This window comes from Schistocerca nitens, chromosome 2, assembly GCF_023898315.1.
Source record: "Schistocerca nitens isolate TAMUIC-IGC-003100 chromosome 2, iqSchNite1.1, whole genome shotgun sequence".
NCBI lineage: Eukaryota > Metazoa > Arthropoda > Insecta > Orthoptera > Acrididae > Schistocerca > Schistocerca nitens.
Genome location: NC_064615.1, coordinates 187195958 through 187216991, shown reverse-complemented (window position 1 = coordinate 187216991; position 21034 = coordinate 187195958). Strand labels below are relative to the sequence as shown.

The 21034-nt window shown below is 40.8% G+C and overlaps 1 protein-coding gene across 2 annotated transcripts in view; it reads right to left on the bottom strand.

The window, feature by feature from the left end:
* Positions 1–21034, bottom strand: part of LOC126235872 (esterase FE4-like) — a 343826-nt gene that overhangs the window by 125596 nt on the left and 197196 nt on the right. For both annotated transcript variants that reach the window (XR_007544824.1, XM_049944776.1), the window contains exon 4: positions 15598–15751. Coding sequence is in view for 1 of the 2 variants with exons in the window: in XM_049944776.1 (XP_049800733.1) it covers positions 15598–15751 (154 nt within the window). In the remaining variant the exon portion in view is untranslated. The remainder of the gene's footprint in view (positions 1–15597; positions 15752–21034) is intronic.

Genomic DNA, 21034 nt, shown 5'->3' with positions numbered 1-21034 from the left:
ATCTTAGAATTGTAACATGGAAAGGGCGACAAAATTTGTAAAACTTTTTAAGAAGGTGTAAAACAATGTAGACATATGTCTACAACTAGACATATGTTAGATGATTATAAGTAAAACTTTTTGTAAGAACCATTGAAAAAACTCCAGCAAAGACCAGATGCAACAACCCACAAGTTGCAACGCGAGAAGTATCAAGAAAGAAAAGAACGTAATTAGCAAGAAACGATTCCTACAAGGCAGAAGTGTCGAGAGAAGGGAAAGGACAGCGAGACCAACAGAGGGCCCTTCTTGTAGCGGAAGTGGGCAGTAAATCTGTGAACCACAGGGTGGCGGAACCCTGCTGGGACAGAACGCCGAACCACAGAGTGAGGGTCTCGGAACGCCCCGACTCAGCGGAGCGAGCAAAAAACGGCCCGACGGAAGACGGCTTGGGCAAGCTACCACTGGCAAAAAAATATGTGTAAAAGTCACACTACTGCTATTAAACAGCACGCTGATGCTCGAAACTGAAGAAAACGTCCACAAAGTAGAAATGACATGCCCAAACAATTTATCAAACTGTTACTAAGAGGAGAACTTCAAAGCTTCTAGTTATCAATAAATATTTCCATATCCTGCCCAGAGAAGAACCAAGATGCAAGTAAGAAGCAGAGAAAAAGCAGGAAGAACAGAAGTTGAAGATTCGCAAGATTGAGACCAAGAAAGAAGATGGGTGAAGAATAGACGACATACCTTCCCAAATCCCTATCCTATTGTAAACTAGTCGTCTGCAAAGTATTACAATGAAAAACGACCGCTTTTAGCGACACATAACGATGACTTTCACGCATACAAAGCCAGTAAACCACGAGATTCTGCACTCACAGCTCCATTCCATTATGGGACCTCCACAACAGCAACACACACTTGCAAAGCCAACAAGGAACGATGAACGAAGCTGTACATCAAATACTTGCCCACATCCATCTCGCTCAAGTCCATCACCTTCGTGCAAAAACATTCGCCAACCTCATGCTTAAATATTCATAGGATTGTGTGAATGTGTGAAATCAAATTATGTGATGTAGGAATTGTGCAAAAGAAATGTGTGAAAAACTAAATAAGTTAAGCACACCAGACAGTTAATAAACTACAAAATAACAGTCATCGACTATGGACTTCAGTAAAAAATAGACTGTCGATAAAAATAAGTCATTAGTTCTGAAATGGACAGTATATAAAGAACAAAAGTAAGGCATAATAAACACTAAAACTATATGCCACTTATTTTCTCCTCATAAAAATAAAAGAATAACTATATTTTACTTACTTTCTCCTTATAAAAGCAAAGAATAAAAAATTATCTTGTTGGATGTTTTCCCTTTTTTTTAACATTTGTACCATTTTTTAGGATAATATCTCAATACCTCTGTATGTATATTTCTTTGTCAAAGCAATTCTTGGAAATAATTCTTGTTTGTTAGTGTAACAATGTTGAAATGAGTGTCTAGACACAAAAACATTTTACTTGTACATGATATTTAGAAAATATGTTGGGAATTGATTTTACTTAATTACTAAATTTATATAAAAAAATATTTCTAAGAACATCGATGTGAAAGACTCCTCACTTTCGATAACAAACTTCTTAAAAAACAAATTTCACACTTAAATAAAGAAAGAAAATAATTAAAAATTAATAATAATAATATCAAAATATTCTTCTCTTGTCAATATAAACATAATTTTGAGAATAATGTGGAAGAATATAAAAATTTAAATTAGTAATACAAACTAGCATAGATCCAGAATAACGTGGCTGAACAGTAGGCAACAAAATTTAGATAAAGGAATAATTTTTGACTGGCTTAGACAACGATTCAATCATTGCCTAACTTCAGTGCTAAAATTAAGTTCGAAGGGTGGTGATATGTAAGGTGTCAGGCAAATCCAACACCTTCCAAGAAAACCCTGACATGATAACCAAATCCAGTAGTATGTCACATAGCTCCAAATAAATCGTGACATTAAATGAACCAAAGTAATACGAGTAACGAGTTAGCAAATGGAATACCACAGACTAACACAAGAATGCCTAAATGCATGTCATACCTTCCCACCGTGAGAACAGAAGCCGAGAGCAGAACCCTGTTAAGCTAGAAGGCCCTACGATAAGGGACGGACACCCACGTAGTCAGCTAACGGACAGGACCACCCCCCCCCCCCCCCCCGCCCGTGTTAAAAGCTAGAGCCCTCCAGAAGAACAGTATAGATCATACGATAACACTAAAACGGCCACACCAGCCGCAAGTTTTAGCGTGAGACTTTTTCGCGTCTCTGTTACGTTGCGAACTTTAAAAACATTGCCCCACCACGAAAAGTATAACGTTTCTCATTGGATAGACAGAATTTTTGTAGGCGGAGCTTAAGGTTAACATTGTGACCCTGATTGGTCAGATGAAAACATAGCCAGACAGTTTTTTTTTTAAACCAACTTCGGTAAATTGTAGTAAGGAGAAGTTAGAAAAGAGTTGCTTCCGAGACGGCGAAGGTGGAGCTGCGTCGTCCGCTGCCCCCCTGAAGCTGCCTAACCAATGACAAGGTAATGAACGCACGCGATGCCGCATAACAGCTCATAAAGCTTCACTCAGAACTGCAGAAGTCTCATCTGTTACACCCCCGTTTTGCGTAATACTAGTGTCGATCGTCAATTAAAGCTCATGGTATTCCCATTTGCTGTTGTTGTTGTGGTCTTCAGTCCTGAGACTGGTTTGATGCAGCTCTCCATGCTACTCTATCCTGTGCAAGCTTCTTCATCTCCCAGTACCTACTGCAACCTACATCCTTCTGAATCTGCTTAGTGTATTGTTCTCTTGGTCTCCCTCTACGATTTTTACCCTCCACGCTGCCCTCCAATGCTAAATTTGTGATCCCATGATGCCTCAAAACATGTCCTACCAACCGATCCCTTCTTGTAGTCAAGTTGTGCCACAAACTTCTCTTCTCCCCAATCCTATTCAATACCTCCTCATTAGTTACGTGATCTACCCACCTTATCTTCAGCATTCTTCTGTAGCACCACATTTCGAAAGATTCTATTCTCTTCTTGTCCAAACTGGTTATCGTCCATGTTTCACTTCCATACGTGGCTACACTCCATACAAATACTTTCAGAAACAACTTCCTGACACTTAAATCTATACTCAATGTTAACAAATTTCTCTTCTTCAGAAATGATTTCCTTGCCATTGCCAGTCTACATTTTATATCCTCTCTACTTCGACCATCATCAGTTATTTTACTCACTAAATAGCAAAACTCCTTTACTACTTTAAGTGTCTCATTTCCTAATCTAATCCCCTCAGAATCACCCGATTTAATTTGACAACATTCCATTATCCTCGTTTTGCTTTTGTTGATGTTCATCTTACATCCTCCTTTCAAGACACTGTCCATTCCGTTCAACTGCTCTTCCAAGTCCTTTGCTGTCTCTGACAGAATTACAATGTCATCGGCGAACCTCAAAGTTTTTACTTCTTCTCCATGAATTTTAATACCTACTCCGAATTTTCCTTTTGTTTCCTTTACTGCTTGCTCAATATACAGATTGAATAACATCGGGGAGAGGCTACAACCCTGTCTCACTCCTTTCCCAACCACTGCTTCCCTTTCATGCCCCTCGACTCTTATAACTGCCATCTGCTTTCTGTACAAATTGTAAATAGCCTTTCGCTCCCTGTATTTTAACCCTGCCACCTTCAGAATTTGAAAGAGAGTATTCCAGTTAACGTTGTCAAAAGCTTTCTCTAAGTCTACAAATGCTGGAAACGTAGGTTTGCCTTTTCTTAATCTTTCTTCTAAGATAAGTCGTAAGGTTAGTATTGCCTCACGTGTTCCAACATTTCTACGGAATCCAAACTGATCTTCCCCGAGGTCCGCTTCTACCAGTTTTTCCATTCGTCTGTAAAGAATTCGCGTTAGTATTTTGCAGCTGTGACTTATTAAACTGATAGTTCGGTAATTTTCACATCTGTCAACACCTGCTTTCTTTGGTATTGGAATTATTATATTCTTCTTGAAGTCTGTGGGTATTTCGCCTGTCTCATACATCTTGCTCACCAGATGGTAGAGTTTTGTCATGACTGGCTCTCCCAAGGCCATCAGTAGTTCTAATGGAATGTTGTCTACTCCCGGGGCCTTGTTTCGACTCAGGTCTTTCAGTGCTCTGTCAAACTCTTCACGCAGTATCTTATCTCCCATTTCATCTTCATCTACATCCTCTTCCATTTCCATAATACTGTCCTCAAGTACGTCGCCCTTGTATAAACCCTCTATATACTCCTTCCACCTTTCTGCCTTCCCTTCTTTGCTTAGAACTGGGTTGCCATCTGAGCTCTTGATATTCATACAAGTGGTTCTCTTCTCTCCAAAGGTCTCTTTAATTTTCCTGTAGGCAGTATCTATCTTAACCCTAGTGAGACAAGCCTCTACATCCTTACATTTGTCCTCTAGCCATCCCTGTTTAGCCATTTTGCACTTTCTGTCGATCTCATTTTTGAGACGTTTGTATTCCCTTTTGCCTGCTTCATTTACTGCATTTTTATATTTTCTCCTTTCATCAATTAAATTCAATATTTCTTCTGTTACCCAAGGATTTCTATTAGCCCTCGTCTTTTTACCTACTTGATCCTCTGCTGCCTTCACTACTTCATCCCTCAGAGCTACCCATTCATCTTCTACTGTATTTCTTTCCCCAATTCCTGTCAATTGTTCCCTTATGCTCTCCCTGAAACTCTCTACAACCTCTGGTTCTATCAGTTTATCCAGGTCCCATCTCCTTAAATTCCCACCTTTTTGCAGTTTCTTCAGTTTCAATCTGCAGTTCATAACCAATATATTGTGGTCAGAATCCACATCTGCCCCTGGAAATGTCTTACAATTTAAAACCTGGTTCCTAAATCTCTGCCTTACCATTATATAATCTATCTGATACCTATTAGTATCTCCAGGATTCTTCCAGGTATACAACCTTCTTTTATGATTCTTGAACCAAGTGTTAGCTATGATTAAGTTATGCTCTGTGCAAAAGGTGCAAGGCGGCTTCCTCTTTCATTTCTTCCCCCCAATCCATATTCTCCTACTATGTTTCCTTCTCTCCCTTTTCCTATTGACGAATTCCAGTCACCCATGACTATTAAATTTTCGTCTCCCTTCACTACCTGAATAATTTATTTTATCTCGTCATACATTTCATCAATTTCTTCATCATCTGCAGAGCTAGTTGGCATATAAACTTGTACTACTGTAGTAGGCATGGGCTTTGTGTCTATCTTGGCCACAATAATGCGTTCACTATGCTGTTTGTAGTAGCCAACCCGCACTCCTATTTTTTTATTCATTATTAAACCTACTCCTGCATTACCCCTATTTGATTTTGTATTTATAACCCTGTAATCACCTGACCAAAAGTTTTGTTCCTCCTGCCACCGAACTTCACTAATTCCCACTATATCTAACTTTAACCTATCCATTTCCCTTTTTAAATTTTCTAACCTACCTGCCCGATCAAGGGATCTGACATTCCACGCTCCGATCCGTAGAATGCCAGTTTTCTTTCTCCTGATAACGACGTCCTCTTGAGTAGTCCCCGCCCGGAGATCCGAATGGGGGACTATTTTACCTCCGTAATATTTTACCCAAGAGGACGCCATCATCATTTAATCATACAGTAAAGCTGCATGTCCTCAGGAAAAATTACGGCTGTAGTTTCCCCTTGCTTTCAGCCGTTCGCAGTACCAGCACAGCAAGGCCGTTTTGGTTAATGTTACAAGGCCAGATCAGTCAATCATCCAGACTGTTGCCCCTGCAACTACTGAAAAGGCTGCTGCCCCTCTTCAGGAACCACATGTTTGTCTGGCCTCTCAACAGATACCCCTCCGTTGTGGTTGCACCTACGGTACGGCCATCTGTATCGCTGAGGCACGCAAGCCTCCCCACCAACGGCAAGGTCCATGATTCATGGGGGAAGTCACGTTTGCTACGTAAGTTAATATCTGAAAGGCGATGATTTTTCTGTTCTATAGTTATTGAGAAGCCACATCAGCCACTGTAATTTACGACAAGTTAGATAAGTAATTAAAGATAATTGAGAGTCACTGTAGACCATTTTGATAGTTTTCTCTTTTGTGAAACTTAATTTAAACCTAGATTATAGATGTGATATGGCATAGGTCATCCTTCGATCCATTGTAGAACTTGGAAACGCATTCAGGGAATATTCATTCACGTTTTTGTTGAATACAGTTGGTTTTTATCATCTTGTATTAAAACATTTCCTTTTATCAATAGTGCAATTTATAAACAATGTTTTGTGAGTAGAATAAAATTTCCAATGGTAAACTTACTTGCTTTTCGACGTTATTTTACCAGCTAACTAAAAATAGGAAAGCCTTGAACCCCTTCCACTAAATTTAGTTAGTATTAAGATTCTTTTACAGGGAGTGCAGTGGAGCTGACGCTGAAACCATTAAGTATTTCGTTATATCATCGCTAGTCTCACTGACCGAGCGAGGTGGCGCAGTGGTTAGACACTGGACTCGAATTCGGGAGGACGACGGTTCAATCCCGCGTCCAGCCATCCTGATTTAGGTTTTCCGTGATTTCCCTAAATCACTCCAGGCAAATGCCGGGATGGTTCCTCTGAAAGGGCGCGGCCGACTTCCTTCCCCATCCTTCCCTAATCCTATGAGACCGATGACCACGCTGTCTGGTCTCCTTCCGCAAAACCGACCAACCAGCTAGTCTCACTGAACTCTTCTGAACTCTACATGTCATGTGTGGTCTGGCGCCTCCTTACCAGCAACAGGTCCCAGGTTCAAACTAGTCAATTCCCTAAAAAACACGCTCAGAGTGTCGTTGCGTGGAAGTGGTAGGGAGACACAAATAGAACAAACCGACACCACACAGAATGTTAGAGAATGGCGACCCTGCCAGGATGGTAAAATACCATAATTGAAGGTCGACCACATGCTTAACTAGATCAGAAAAATATCCAGCTGAAAAATAATCGTAAAAAAAAATTTTTTTTAAATTCATAAGTAGTTGGAAATAGTAGCTGCAGCGATAGATAGTAATAAAGTATTCAATAGATAGTGAGACATTCTACCAGAGACAATAGCATAATTAAGTTATGAATTTTAATATTGTTAGAATTAAGTTTTCTCCTCAATGCAAGCGCACAGGTGGCGGATACATCGTTGACAAGTTGGTTCTGACCCAACAAGTAAGTGATTGGATTGTCAGTCTTGGGTATAATAAGTGTCAAGTCGTGTGAAAAAAAGTTTATGAAACGCGAGAGATCGTATGAGCGCATGTTGGCGCGAAGTAGGGCGCGTGAATTGCTTTTAAAACAGAAAATAAGGGATTCGGAAATATTAGCAATAGCAGATCGAGACCTTGACCGAATTGAGGTAGAGACCCAGCATGAAGATGGACAGAGAATAGAGGACAGTACAACAGACGATGCAGTATCGCGAGAAATAGGACATATAATGCACCATAAAGAGGATAATGTACGTCAAGGCATAGAAAACGTAAGTCAGCATACGACAGAGGAGCAGGAAAGTAGAGAGACAGTCGATGAGGATTCTAACTTGCGTCTTGAATACGTAGAACCCATAGTACAAGTAATCAGAGCTCCCTCACCACAGAGTACAAGGAATGCGTGCAGAAACGTGTCACAGCACAGTTCAGTGCAATTGGTTGCGAACCAACACTTGGGCGAAAACACAGCGTAGGACGTCGGAAGAAAACGCAATAGGACCCACCAATCTGGCAGAATTATTACAACAAATTACGGAAACCATGACAAGGCAAAATAAAGACATAGCGAACCAAATTCAAATTCAGAATGCAGAAACCACGAGACAAATGCGTGAGATTAAAGAACAAAACAAAAAAATTCAGTTACACCTAAGTCATAGTGAAGACGAGGCAAAAGAATATCGAGAAGTGATAGGAAACTTAATAACAGGTCACAATCAGTTGAGAACATACATTGACAAGGTACAAGTGGACGTACAAACATTGCGTAATGACATTCAGGACGAGATCAAAACATTACGTAACAACACCCAGGGAGAAGTCAAGAAACTAGAGAAACAGATAAACGAAATTACTAGACAAGCAGCAGGTAGAGGGCGTGAAATCGTTGAAAACAGTGTGTTACCCAAACGTATCACAAAAGCAGCGCTGAAAAGATATGATAACCGCATAGTCAAAATAGAAGCGCAAACGAAGCGACAATTTCAGAAATTGCGAACAGAGTTGTTGCAAACCATTGAAGAGCGTAGTGAACAAGATCGAACAAACACTGAGTCTGCAACCACATCCGTATCTGTAACAGCACCGGAAAAACAAGCAATTAACGAAGATATCATGCATTTTCGATTCCAATCACAGGCGGAAAGTAACATACGTGAAATCAGACAGCCTGCACCGCAAGTACGCGAAAGTTACAGTGGACAATATCCAATGGATCTACCACAACCGGAAAGAACGACGGGAGAAATGATCAGAAACAAAAGTGGCGAAGAATCGCGAATTTCATATGGAACTATGACGAAGTACGACAACGATCATTTCCTCACAGTCAGAAAATTTCAACACTTTCGAGAAGGAAACTCATTACATCCACGAACTTTTATTGATCAATTCCGAGTAGGATTACCAGAACACTGGACGCTAGCACACAAATTAGACTTTATATGTGCACACATGTCAGGAACAGTCGCAGAAACCATGCAAAATGTTGCAGCGACATGCCGATCGTACGAAGATTTCCGAGAGAAGTTTCTCTCACGATGTTGATCCAGCGAAGCACAGAACAGAGTGATGTACGAATTATTACGGAACCCATATTTTGAAAATTCAGGAGAGAAGAGTCCCGTGAAATTTTTCGAAGTAATGGCAAACAAAAATCAATGCTTAGATGTACCATACAGTGACGGAGAGTTGATTAAATTATGCGCGATGAAGTTACCATCGAAATACCAGCAATCATTAGTAGGTCGCGGAGGCAATGACGTCGAAGCATTTAAAGGTATTCTAAGGGAACTAGAGTTCATATTTTCGGAAGATGACGCAAGAAAAAGACGAAGCGCACGTGAAAACGAAAGCAAAAAGCAGTGGAATCCACAAGACACCGTACGAAGAAACAATAATTACGAACATGTGATAACTTTGCACCTAGAAACGACAATAGATTTCAACAAAAAACCGGTTATGGATTTAGAAGAGAATATGGCAATAACTGTAATTCACCCAGGAACGGCAACAACTATTACAGAGGGAATAACGACAACCGGAACGGGTACTGAAGAAACAATAGACCGACAAATTATCAACAAAGAAACCACTATCAACAAGCTGAACAAGAAAAGAGAATACAGATAGAAGAGGTGGAGGTAAGACCACCAAACCCCGATAAACGTTCGAATTGACAGCTAAGCGCCAATGTCAAAGAGAATGACGCACCGACCCAGGACAATTGCAGCACCTTGAACAGAGAAGTAAAAATCTTATCACGAGAAGAGAAGAAGGAAGAAACAAATCCGCAGGGACCAGATGAAAACGAAGACAGGAAAATAACAATATCGTGTTGGGACGAAATTAATTGGGAGAATACTGACGAGGAAGATGAATTACCAGAGGCATGCACAACGAATGTAGGAGGAAAGGACGAAGTAATGAGTATTGCAGAGCTATTTGAGATGGAAACCAGGGAAAGCGAACTCAATGAGGATAATGCACAGTCGACAGAAGTTGAAAATAAGTTACTAGTGGGCACACAACCCAACGTATATAATGAAGGAAGTTATGAAGCGATAATTAGAGCATTTAGATGCGATTATGTGGAAGTAGTGACGAAGAAGGAGAAGATAGACGAGGATGAGGAAAAAGTAGAGGATATTGAAGAAAGCGTAAATGAAGGAAGAAATAGAGAAGAGGAAATAAAAGAGAGAGAAGTAGTAGTCGAAACTTACCCCACAGAAAGTTCGAATTCACAGGGGAAAGTCCTGAAAAGACTCATGTATGATTCAGTGGAGGATACGTTGATGCAAGAAGAAGAAGAACAGAACCAACCCTTTCAAATTCAACCAATTATGAAGGCCATGGTAAAGCATATCCCAGTCAATATTGTAATTGATAGCGGAAGTGAAATGATCAGAAACAAAAGTGGCGAAGAATCGCGAATTTCATATGGAACTATGACGAAGTACGACAACGATCATTTCCTCACAGTCAGAAAATTTCAACACTTTCGAGAAGGAAACTCATTACATCCACGAACTTTTATTGATCAATTCCGAGTAGGATTACCAGAACACTGGACGCTAGCACACAAATTAGACTTTATATGTGCACACATGTCAGGAATAGTCGCAGAAACCATGCAAAATGTTGCAGCGACATGCCGATCGTACGAAGATTTCCGAGAGAAGTTTCTCTCACGATCTGCGATCTCAGAAAATTTATTCATGCAGTGTAATGCCAATCAGGAATTGCCAGTTCTGAAAACACATAAGATTAAAGTAAGAGGTCCTATTAGAAACAATGCTGCGGAAGTACAAGACAAACAAGGTTAACTCTTTTGTGTCAAGGTCAAAAGATCGAAGCCAACTTCGTGATTATACCTAAACTAACTATAGATTTGATTATAGGTGCAGCTATTTTAAACGAGAGACGAGCAATAATAGATATGTGGAAAGGTAGCGTAACATTCGGGAATGTCACACTTCTCTTTGAGCAAAAGCTAAAATTAGAAGAAATACCAGTTATAAACAAACAATTAAGAATGATGCGAGATAAAGAGGATGAAGAATCAGAATGGCATGCACAAAAGTGGGAATCGCCTCAACTCATGTTAGAAGTCCATAAAGAAATCGACGAAAAATTGCAAGAAGTTCAAGGTATTTCGGAACACAGTAAAAGAGAATTAGAGGGTATTTTACGAGATAAAGCAGAGGTATTTTTACCTAAGACTGGCAGTATTAAACACTTTCAGTACAAGTTTGAAGTAAAACAGGCAAAACCTTAGGACTTCACCATGTAAGCCATATCAAAACCTTTGACGATTAATTTTATTACTGGTAAATAATCAGCACAATATTTCAAGATTATGTTGCAGATAAGATCGTCAGGAGAAAGAAGAATGAAGAGAGAGGAAGGTGGGAAAAAGAAAGTAGTTTCAATAAAAACAAGAACAAAAATAACACCAATAGTACCATAGATTAAGGTGAAGGGATAAAACGTAGATAGTCTACCAGCATGAAATACTAAAATGCTATACACCATGACACTACACAAAAAATAAAAAAAAACAATTTGAGGATTCTTGTAGAAGTTAAGACTCAAAATATCTTAGAATTGTAACATGGAAAGGGCGACAAAATTTGTAAAACTTTTTAAGAAGGTGTAAAACAATGTAGACATATGTCTACAACTAGACATATGTTAGATGATTATAAGTAAAACTTTTTGTAAGAACCATTGAAAAAACTCCAGCAAAGACCAGATGCAACAACCCACAAGTTGCAACGCGAGAAGTATCAAGAAAGAAAAGAACGTAATTAGCAAGAAACGATTCCTACAAGGCAGAAGTGTCGAGAGAAGGGAAAGGACAGCGAGACCAACAGAGGGCCCTTCTTGTAGCGGAAGTGGGCAGTAAATCTGTGAACCACAGGGTGGCGGAACCCTGCTGGGACAGAACGCCGAACCACAGAGTGAGGGTCTCGGAACGCCCCGACTCAGCGGAGCGAGCAAAAAACGGCCCGACGGAAGACGGCTTGGGCAAGCTACCACTGGCAAAAAAATATGTGTAAAAGTCACACTACTGCTATTAAACAGCACGCTGATGCTCGAAACTGAAGAAAACGTCCACAAAGTAGAAATGACATGCCCAAACAATTTATCAAACTGTTACTAAGAGGAGAACTTCAAAGCTTCTAGTTATCAATAAATATTTCCATATCCTGCCCAGAGAAGAACCAAGATGCAAGTAAGAAGCAGAGAAAAAGCAGGAAGAACAGAAGTTGAAGATTCGCAAGATTGAGACCAAGAAAGAAGATGGGTGAAGAATAGACGACATACCTTCCCAAATCCCTATCCTATTGTAAACTAGTCGTCTGCAAAGTATTACAATGAAAAACGACCGCTTTTAGCGACACATAACGATGACTTTCACGCATACAAAGCCAGTAAACCACGAGATTCTGCACTCACAGCTCCATTCCATTATGGGACCTCCACAACAGCAACACACACTTGCAAAGCCAACAAGGAACGATGAACGAAGCTGTACATCAAATACTTGCCCACATCCATCTCGCTCAAGTCCATCACCTTCGTGCAAAAACATTCGCCAACCTCATGCTTAAATATTCATAGGATTGTGTGAATGTGTGAAATCAAATTATGTGATGTAGGAATTGTGCAAAAGAAATGTGTGAAAAACTAAATAAGTTAAGCACACCAGACAGTTAATAAACTACAAAATAACAGTCATCGACTATGGACTTCAGTAAAAAATAGACTGTCGATAAAAATAAGTCATTAGTTCTGAAATGGACAGTATATAAAGAACAAAAGTAAGGCATAATAAACACTAAAACTATATGCCACTTATTTTCTCCTCATAAAAATAAAAGAATAACTATATTTTACTTACTTTCTCCTTATAAAAACAAAGAATAAAAAATTATCTTGTTGGATGTTTTCCCTTTTTTTTTAACATTTGTACCATTTTTTAGGATAATATCTCAATACCTCTGTATGTATATTTCTTTGTCAAAGCAATTCTTGGAAATAATTCTTATTTGTTAGTGTAACAATGTTGAAATGAGTGTCTAGACACAAAAACATTTTACTTGTACATGATATTTAGAAAATATGTTGGGAATTGATTTTACTTAATTACTAAATTTATATAAAAAAATATTTCTAAGAACATCGATGTGAAAGACTCCTCACTTTCGATAACAAACTTCTTAAAAAACAAACTTCACACTTAAATAAAGAAAGAAAATAATTAAAAATTAATAATAATAATATCAAAATATTCTTCTCTTGTCAATATAAACATATTTTTGAGAATAATGTGGAAGAATATAAAAATTTAAATTAGTAATACAAACTAGCATAGAACCAGAATAACGTGGCTGAACAGTAGGCAACAAAATTTAGATAAATGAATAATTTTTGACTGGCTTAGACAACGATTCAATCATTGCCTAACTTCAGTGCTAAAATTAAGTTCGAAGGGTGGTGATATGTAAGGTGTCAGGCAAATCCAACACCTTCCATGAAAACCATGACATGATAAGCAAATCCAGTAGTATGTCACATAGCTCCAAATAAATCGTGACATTAAATGAACGAGTAATACGAGTAACGAGTGAGCAAATGGAATACCACAGACTAACACAAGAATGCCTAAATGCATGTCATACCTTCCCACCGTGAGAACAGAAGCCGAGAGCAGAACCCTGTTAAGCTAGAAGGCCCTACGATAAGGGACGGACACCCACGTAGTCAGCTAACGGACAGGACCACCCCCCCCCCCCCCCGCCCGTGTTAAAAGCTAGAGCCCTCCAGAAGAACAGTATCGATCTTATGATAACACTAAAAGGGCCACACCAGCCGCAGGTTTTAGCGTGAGACTTTTTCGCGTCTCTGTTACGTTGCAAACGTTAAAAACATTGCCCCACCACGAAAAGTAACCGACAGGACCACCCCCCAGCCCACGATAAAAGATAGAGGCCTCCAGAAGAACAGTATAGATCTTACGATAACACTAAAAGGGCCACACCAGCTGCAAGTTTTAGCGTGAGACTTTTTCGTGTCTGTGTTACATTGCAAACTTTAAAAACATTGCCCCACCACGAAAAGTATAACGTTTCTCATTGGATAGACAGAATTTTTGTAGGCGGAGCTTAAGGTTAACTTTGAGACCTTGATTGTTCAGATGAAAACATAGCCAGACAGTTCTTTTTAAACCAGCTTCGGTAAATTGTAGTAAGGAGAAGTTAGAAAAGAGTTGCTTCCGAGACGGCGAAGGTGGAGCTGCGCCGTCCGCTGCCCCCCTGAAGCTGCCTAACCAATGACAAGGTAATGAACGCACGCGATGCCGCATAACAGCGCATAAAGCTTCACTCGGAACTGCAGAAGTCTCATCTGTTACACCCCCGTTTTGCATAATACTAGTGTCGATCGTCAATTAAAGCTCATGGTATTCACATTTGCTATGTAAGTTAAAATCTGAAAGGCGATGATTTTTCTGTTCTATAGTTATTGAGAAGCCACATCAGCCACTGTAATTTACGACAAGTTAGATAAGTAATTAAAGATAATTGAGGGTCACTGTAGACCATTTTGATAGTTTTCTCTTTTGTGAAACTTAATTTAAACCTAGATTATAGATGTGATATGGCATAGGTCATCCTTCGATCCATTGTAGAACTTGGCAACCCATTCAGGGAATATTCGTTCACATTTTTGTTGAACGCAGTTGGTTTTTATCATCCTGTATTCAAACATTTCCTTTTATCAATAGAGCAATTTATAAACAATGTTTTGTGAGTAGAATAAAATTTCCAATGGTAAACTTAACTGCATTTTCGATGTTATTTTACCAGCTAATTAAAAATAGGAAAGCCTTGAACCCCTTCCACTAAATTTAGTTAATATTAAGATTCTTTTACAGGGAGTGCAGTGGAGCTGACGCTGAAATCATTAAGTATTTCGATATATCATCGCTAGTCTCACTGAACTCTTCTGAACTCTACATGTCATGTGTGGTCTGGTGTCTCCTTACCAGCAACAGGTCCCAGATTCAATCTAGTCAATTCCCTAAAAAACACGCTCAAAGCGTCGTTGCGCGAAAGTGGTAGGGAGACACGACATAGAACAAACAGACACCACGGAGAATGTTAGAAGTTGTAAGTGTAGGGGACTGATGACGTCAGATGTTAAGTCCCATAGTGCTTGGAGCCATTTGAACAATTGAATTTTTTGAGTATGATAAGCGTGTAAGTTGGTCACTTTGCTATTGCCACGGAACGCTGCAGCTGTGGGTACACTTCCGGCTACCTTTATTTTGGGCTCTAAGTTATTGGTGAAAACAAGTCATTAAAATGCACCTCATATCAGTTACGTAATTACGCAAAGATGCAGCCAAACCGTTAAAAATAAATGGTGGTAACATTCACCGCTGGTATCTGTGCAGTAACCTGGGCTGGCAGTCTTTTGGTAAAGCCAGAGGTCGTGGGATCGATTCCCGGTCGTACCAGGGAAGTTTTTCTATTTGACTTTAACCTAGTTTTCACCTATCAACGAAATGAAGATGCAGCAGGAACGACATGTGGTTCAGATTCCACGTTAAACTGGCCCCCTCCCCGCAACTGGATTAATGAGGTATGATGCATGCAAGTATCCGAAGAGGCGTCCAACTAAAAAACTTGCACAAGATCGTTGAGCCACAAGAAGTTATATTTATATCTGCGTAGTTCCAAAAGCTCATTCGCTACGCTTAGAGTACTGCAGTCGGCAAAAGTACTTTACCGAGAATGCCGAGGCGGTAGTTGATGGTGACGAGGATGACGCCGTTCTCCACGAAGTTGGGAGGGCCATAGAAGTTGGAGCCGCCCACGCTGAAGCATCCGCCATGGAGGAACACCATCACAGGTAGCTGCGGCGACGGATCCACCGTTGGCAGCTGTGGATAGCATGTACACTAGACTAGCAGCTCAGCATTATCAAAAAAATCGAAATACACAATCTGCTGCAAACAGTCATTCAATTTCAAAGGCTCAAACTTCTACATCACTGCAGATAGGAACTGACAAGAGAAAGTCACGACGTTTGGAACGCGGATTTACTGCAAACTTCGTACACTCGTAGTACTTTACGAGGACAACAAAATGTGTAAGCAGTAGCGCGTACTTCTCAAGCGTTATTGACGAAATCGCCAAATTATTTCGGTCGTCAAATCTATATACCTGTGCGTGGCCATTTTTACTAAGAAGCTGCGGCAGCCGAGTGGTTAGTATCCAAGCCCCGTAATCGATGGATCGAGTCCCGTTCGTCAGTTTTTTTTTTTATTTCTAACACAGTCATTTTCTTTACTATTTATATTACAGTTGATATAATGGGAATAATACGTGTAACAGGACGAACTTTTATTAAATTTACAAAGTTATTTGGCAGTCTACAAATTTTTATTGCCACAAATAGTATAATATTCATAACTATCGACTAGTAAACGACCACAGGCATGAAGTGATACTGAAAATGTATGCTTGTCCGTGATTTGAGAAATTCCTTATACCTGGAAGGAGCCCGAAGCGACTTGTTACCTCCAAGTTTTGACCGGCTCAGACGGCTTTCAAAAGATGTACAATTAATCGTCGCCTTCGACATTACGAGTACAAGTTGCAGGATGGTATTTTTCGTAAAAACATGGAAAACAAAGTTAAACGGCACCACCTGCAGTGAATAAACGCTATGTTTCCGCATACGCAAGGTCTTTTGAGGTTTTCCGTGGAAAAACAAACCTCGTTAACATTTTCAAAAACCTCTCTTTCAGCCGATAATTTGGAAGTAAACCATGCATAACGCAGCATTTTCTTAAATATCGGCGCTGGTAATTGGTCATGCAGGATCGAATGTATTTTCATTGCGTCTTCACGACAAGCAATTTCTCGTTCTCTTTCCATTAAATACGAACAGTTATGAAGACACGGACAAGCAGATATATTCAGTATCACTTCATGCGTTTGGTCGTTTACTAGTCGATAATTATGAATATTATATTATTTGTGATAGTAAAAATTTATAGACTGCCAAATAACATTGTAAATTTAATAATAGTTCATCCGATTACACGTATTTTTCCCATTATATCAATTGTAATATAAATAGTAAAGAAAATGACTGTGTCAGAAATAAAAAAAAACTGACGAACGGGACTCTATCCAGCGATCCAGCGGTTACGGTGGGGCTTGAACGCTAACCACGCGGCTGCCGGCGCTTCATGGTAAAAATGGCCACGCACAGGTATATATTTGCCGACCGAAATTATCTTGCGATTTTCTCAGTAACGTTTGAGAAATACGCTTCTCCTTACACATTTTGTTGTCCTCATGGAGTACTCCGAGTGTACGAAGTGTTTGCAGTAAATCCGCGTTCCAAACGTCGTGGCTTCCCTTGTTAGTGTAGGCCTACGTTTAAACTCACGATTTAAAACTTGCCAGAAGGGGCTCCCACGTGCAGCTCGGTCGCCCGTTCATTCTCACATCATGTGGATGGGCTAAACTGTGACTTTCTGATGTCAGTGCAGGACGAACGGCGAAAGGTGGGAGCACTCAATGCACCCAGCAATGTTGTCGAACTTGATCGGTTTGGTGGTCCAAGTGTTATGGTGTTCGGCGACACAATATTTCGTGGACGTATTACATCCAGATCTTTGAACAGGGTACACTCACAGATCGACTTTAGTGTGACACTGTTCTATTTCTCCATGTTAGTCTGACTTCATACACTAGTGGCCTTTAAAATTGCTACACCAAGAAGAAATGCAGATGATAAACAGATATATTATACTAGAACTGACATGTGATAACATTTTCACGCAGTTTGGGTGCATAGATCCTGAGAAATCAGTACCCAGAACAACCACATCTGGCCGTAATAATGGCCTTGATACGTCTGTGCATTGAGTCAAACAGGTACAGCTGCCCATGCAGCTTCAACACGATACCACAGTTCATCAAGAGTAGTGACTGGCGTATTGTGACGAGCCAGTTGTCGGCCACCATTGACCAGACATTTTCAGTTGGTGAGAGATCTGGAGAATATGCTGGCCAGGGCAGCGGTCGAACATTTTCTGTATCCAGAAAGGCCCGTACAAGACCTGCAATATGCGGTCGTGCAATATCCTGCTGAAATGTAGGGTTTCGCAGGGATCGAATGAAGTGTAGAGCCACGGGTCGTAACACATCTGAAATGTAACGTCCACTGTTCAAAGTGCCGTCAATGCGAACAACAGGTGACGGAGACGTGTAACCAATGGCACCCCATACCATCATGCCGGGTGATACGCCAGTATGGCGATGACGAATTCACGCTTCCAATGTGCGTTCACCGCGATGTCGCCAAACACGAATGTGACCATCATGATGCTGTAAACCTGGATTCATCCGAAAAAATGACGTTTTGCCATTCGCGCACCCAGGTTCGTCGTTGAGTACACCATCGCGGGCGCTCCTGTCTGTGATGCAGCGTCAAGGGTAGCCGCAGCCACGGTCTCCGAGCTGATAGTCCATACTGCTGCAAACACCGTCGAACTGTTCGTGCAGATGGTTGTTGTCTTGCAAATGTCCCCATCTGTCGACTCAGAGATCGAGACTTGGCTGCACGATCCGTTACAGCCATGCGGATAAGATGCCTGTCATCTCGACTGCTAGTGATACGAGGCCGTTGGGATCCAGCACGGAGTTCCGTATTACCCTCCTGAACCCACCGATTCCACAATCTGCTAACAGTCATTGGATCTCGACCAACGCGAGCAGCAATGTCGCGATACGATAAACCGCAATCGCGATAGGCTACAATCCGACCTTTATCAGAGTCGGAAACGTGACGGTACGCATTTCTCCTCCTTACACGAGGCATCACAACAACGTTTGACCAGGCAACGCCTGTGCACTGCTGTTTGTGTGTGAGAAATCGGTTGGAAACTTTCCTCATGTCAGCACGTTGTAGGTGCCACCCTTGTGTGAATGCTCTGAAAAGGTAATCATTTGCACATCACAGCATCTTCTTCCTGTCGGTTAAATTTCGCGTCTGTAGCACGTCATATTCGTGGTGTAGCAATTTTAATGCCCAGTAGTGTATTTATGGATGACAATGCGCGACCGCATCGAACAGTGGAGATGGCGGGGCTCTTGGAAGGAGAGGATGTTTGGCGCGTGGACCGGCCTGTCCGTTCCCGCGACTTAAATCTCCTCGAGCACGCGAGGGGCAGTGGGGAGACGCACTGCAGCAGCTCCACATGCACGAACGTCTGTCCAGCAGCTGTCAACTCACTGGTTTAGGGATAGCTACAACGCCCCACCACAAGAACTCCTCACCAACCTTGTGGTCAGGTTGGGAGCATGTTCCAGAGCAGCCTCTGTTGTCCGCGGTGATCACACACCCTATTAAGGTTCAACAGTGCGACCAAAATTCAATGTGAAAGGATGTCACTGATAACATTCGCTGATGACATTGCTGTCCTCAGTGAAGGTGTTGGAGAAGTCCAGGATCTGCTGAACAGAATGAACAGTCTGATGTATGTAGAAAATAGATTAAGAGTAAACCGAATAAGGACGAAAGGAAAGAGAAGTTGCAGAAATGAGAATAGTGAGAAGCTTAACATCAAAATTGGAGATTACGAAGTGGAAGAAGTTAAGGAATTATGCTACCTTGGAAGCAAAATAACCCATGACCGACGAAGCAAGGAATACATAAAAAGCAGATTAGTAAAGAAAGATAAGGCATTCCCTGCCAAAAGAAGTCCTTTGGTATTAAACACAGACCTTATTTTGAGGAAGAAATTTCTGATAATGTACCTTTGGAGTGCAGCATTGTACGGTAATGAATCATAGACTGTGGAAAAACAATAGGTAATCGAAGCGTTTGAGATGTGGTGCTACAGAAGAATGTTGAAAATAGGGTGGACTGATGAGGTAAGGAACGAGGCTTTTCTCTGCAGAATCGGCGAGGAGAAGATCATAATGGAAAGCACTGACAAGAAGAAGGGACAAGATGATAGGATATGTGTTGAGACATCAGAGAGTAACTCCGTTGGACTAGAGGGTGCAAGAGCTAATTTGAGATGAGGAGATTGGAACAGAAGAGAAATTCGTGGTCGGATCATCAGTTTAATGTTCAGGGGATCATCATAAATCGCTGTGACTTCAGTGTAATTATTGTCTTTGAATAAAAGCGTCATTTCTGTTCGTCTCACTGCGTATTGCTTTCAGCTACCTTCTGTGCTATATTGTAGCAGTTCTTTCTACGTATGGTCTAAGATTCATCTAGAAATGTTAGTTAGCAGTTTCACATCGTGCAAAAATATTTTCGTCGTTAAGTTTTGCACACTAGTTTATAAGCTCTTGTAAAATTCGCACCACTTTTTGAGAATGAAAATTTTATAGAAATAATTTTAATCTTCATTCATGTAAAAGATGTAGACATCTGAAAGAGAATGATCTTTTTGAAACAGCCTGTATTTCCTGAACAAAATATCGGAAATGCTACAGAACACGACAAAGTTTAATTACGAGGGCTATCCAGAAAGTTAGTTCCGATCGTCCTCGAAATAGGCACTACTGTAAAAATCAAAAATGTTTTATTTGCGACAGCTAGCCACAACTCCCAGCTAATTATCTAAATAATTGCCGCTCCAACTTAAACATTTGTCGTGGCATTGTACTAGTTTTCAATACCCTTGCCAGTGCTTTCCGCTAATTCTCTATTCAAGTCTACAGCTCCTTGTCTGTGCCAAAACGTTGTCTTCATAGTCAGCGATTCGTGCGAGCAGAGATGAAACTCAGGGGGTCAATTGCGGTCTGTATTGCGGGTGAACAAACACTTCCCACTGAAAACGCTGCAGCAGTATCTTCATTGCCCCTGCAGAGTGCAGCTGAGAATTGTCATGAAGAAGGAACGGCGTGACAGTTGTGTTACGTGGGCTGCATAGCTTCAGGCGAAATTTCTCACCAGGCCCTCGTACTTGGCGAGAGACACTATTTTCTAAGTACATTTACGTGCTCACTGTGCGCTCAGAACTGAAAAGAGCGATGTGACGCGATCGACGGGCGTTCTACAGACACTCCCCAATACATCTGTGCAAAGTTTCATGAGATTTTTACAGTGGTTTCCATTTCGCGGCCGATCGGAACTTTCTTTTTGGATAGCCCTTGTTCAACACATACTTTATCATTTTGAGTAGCGC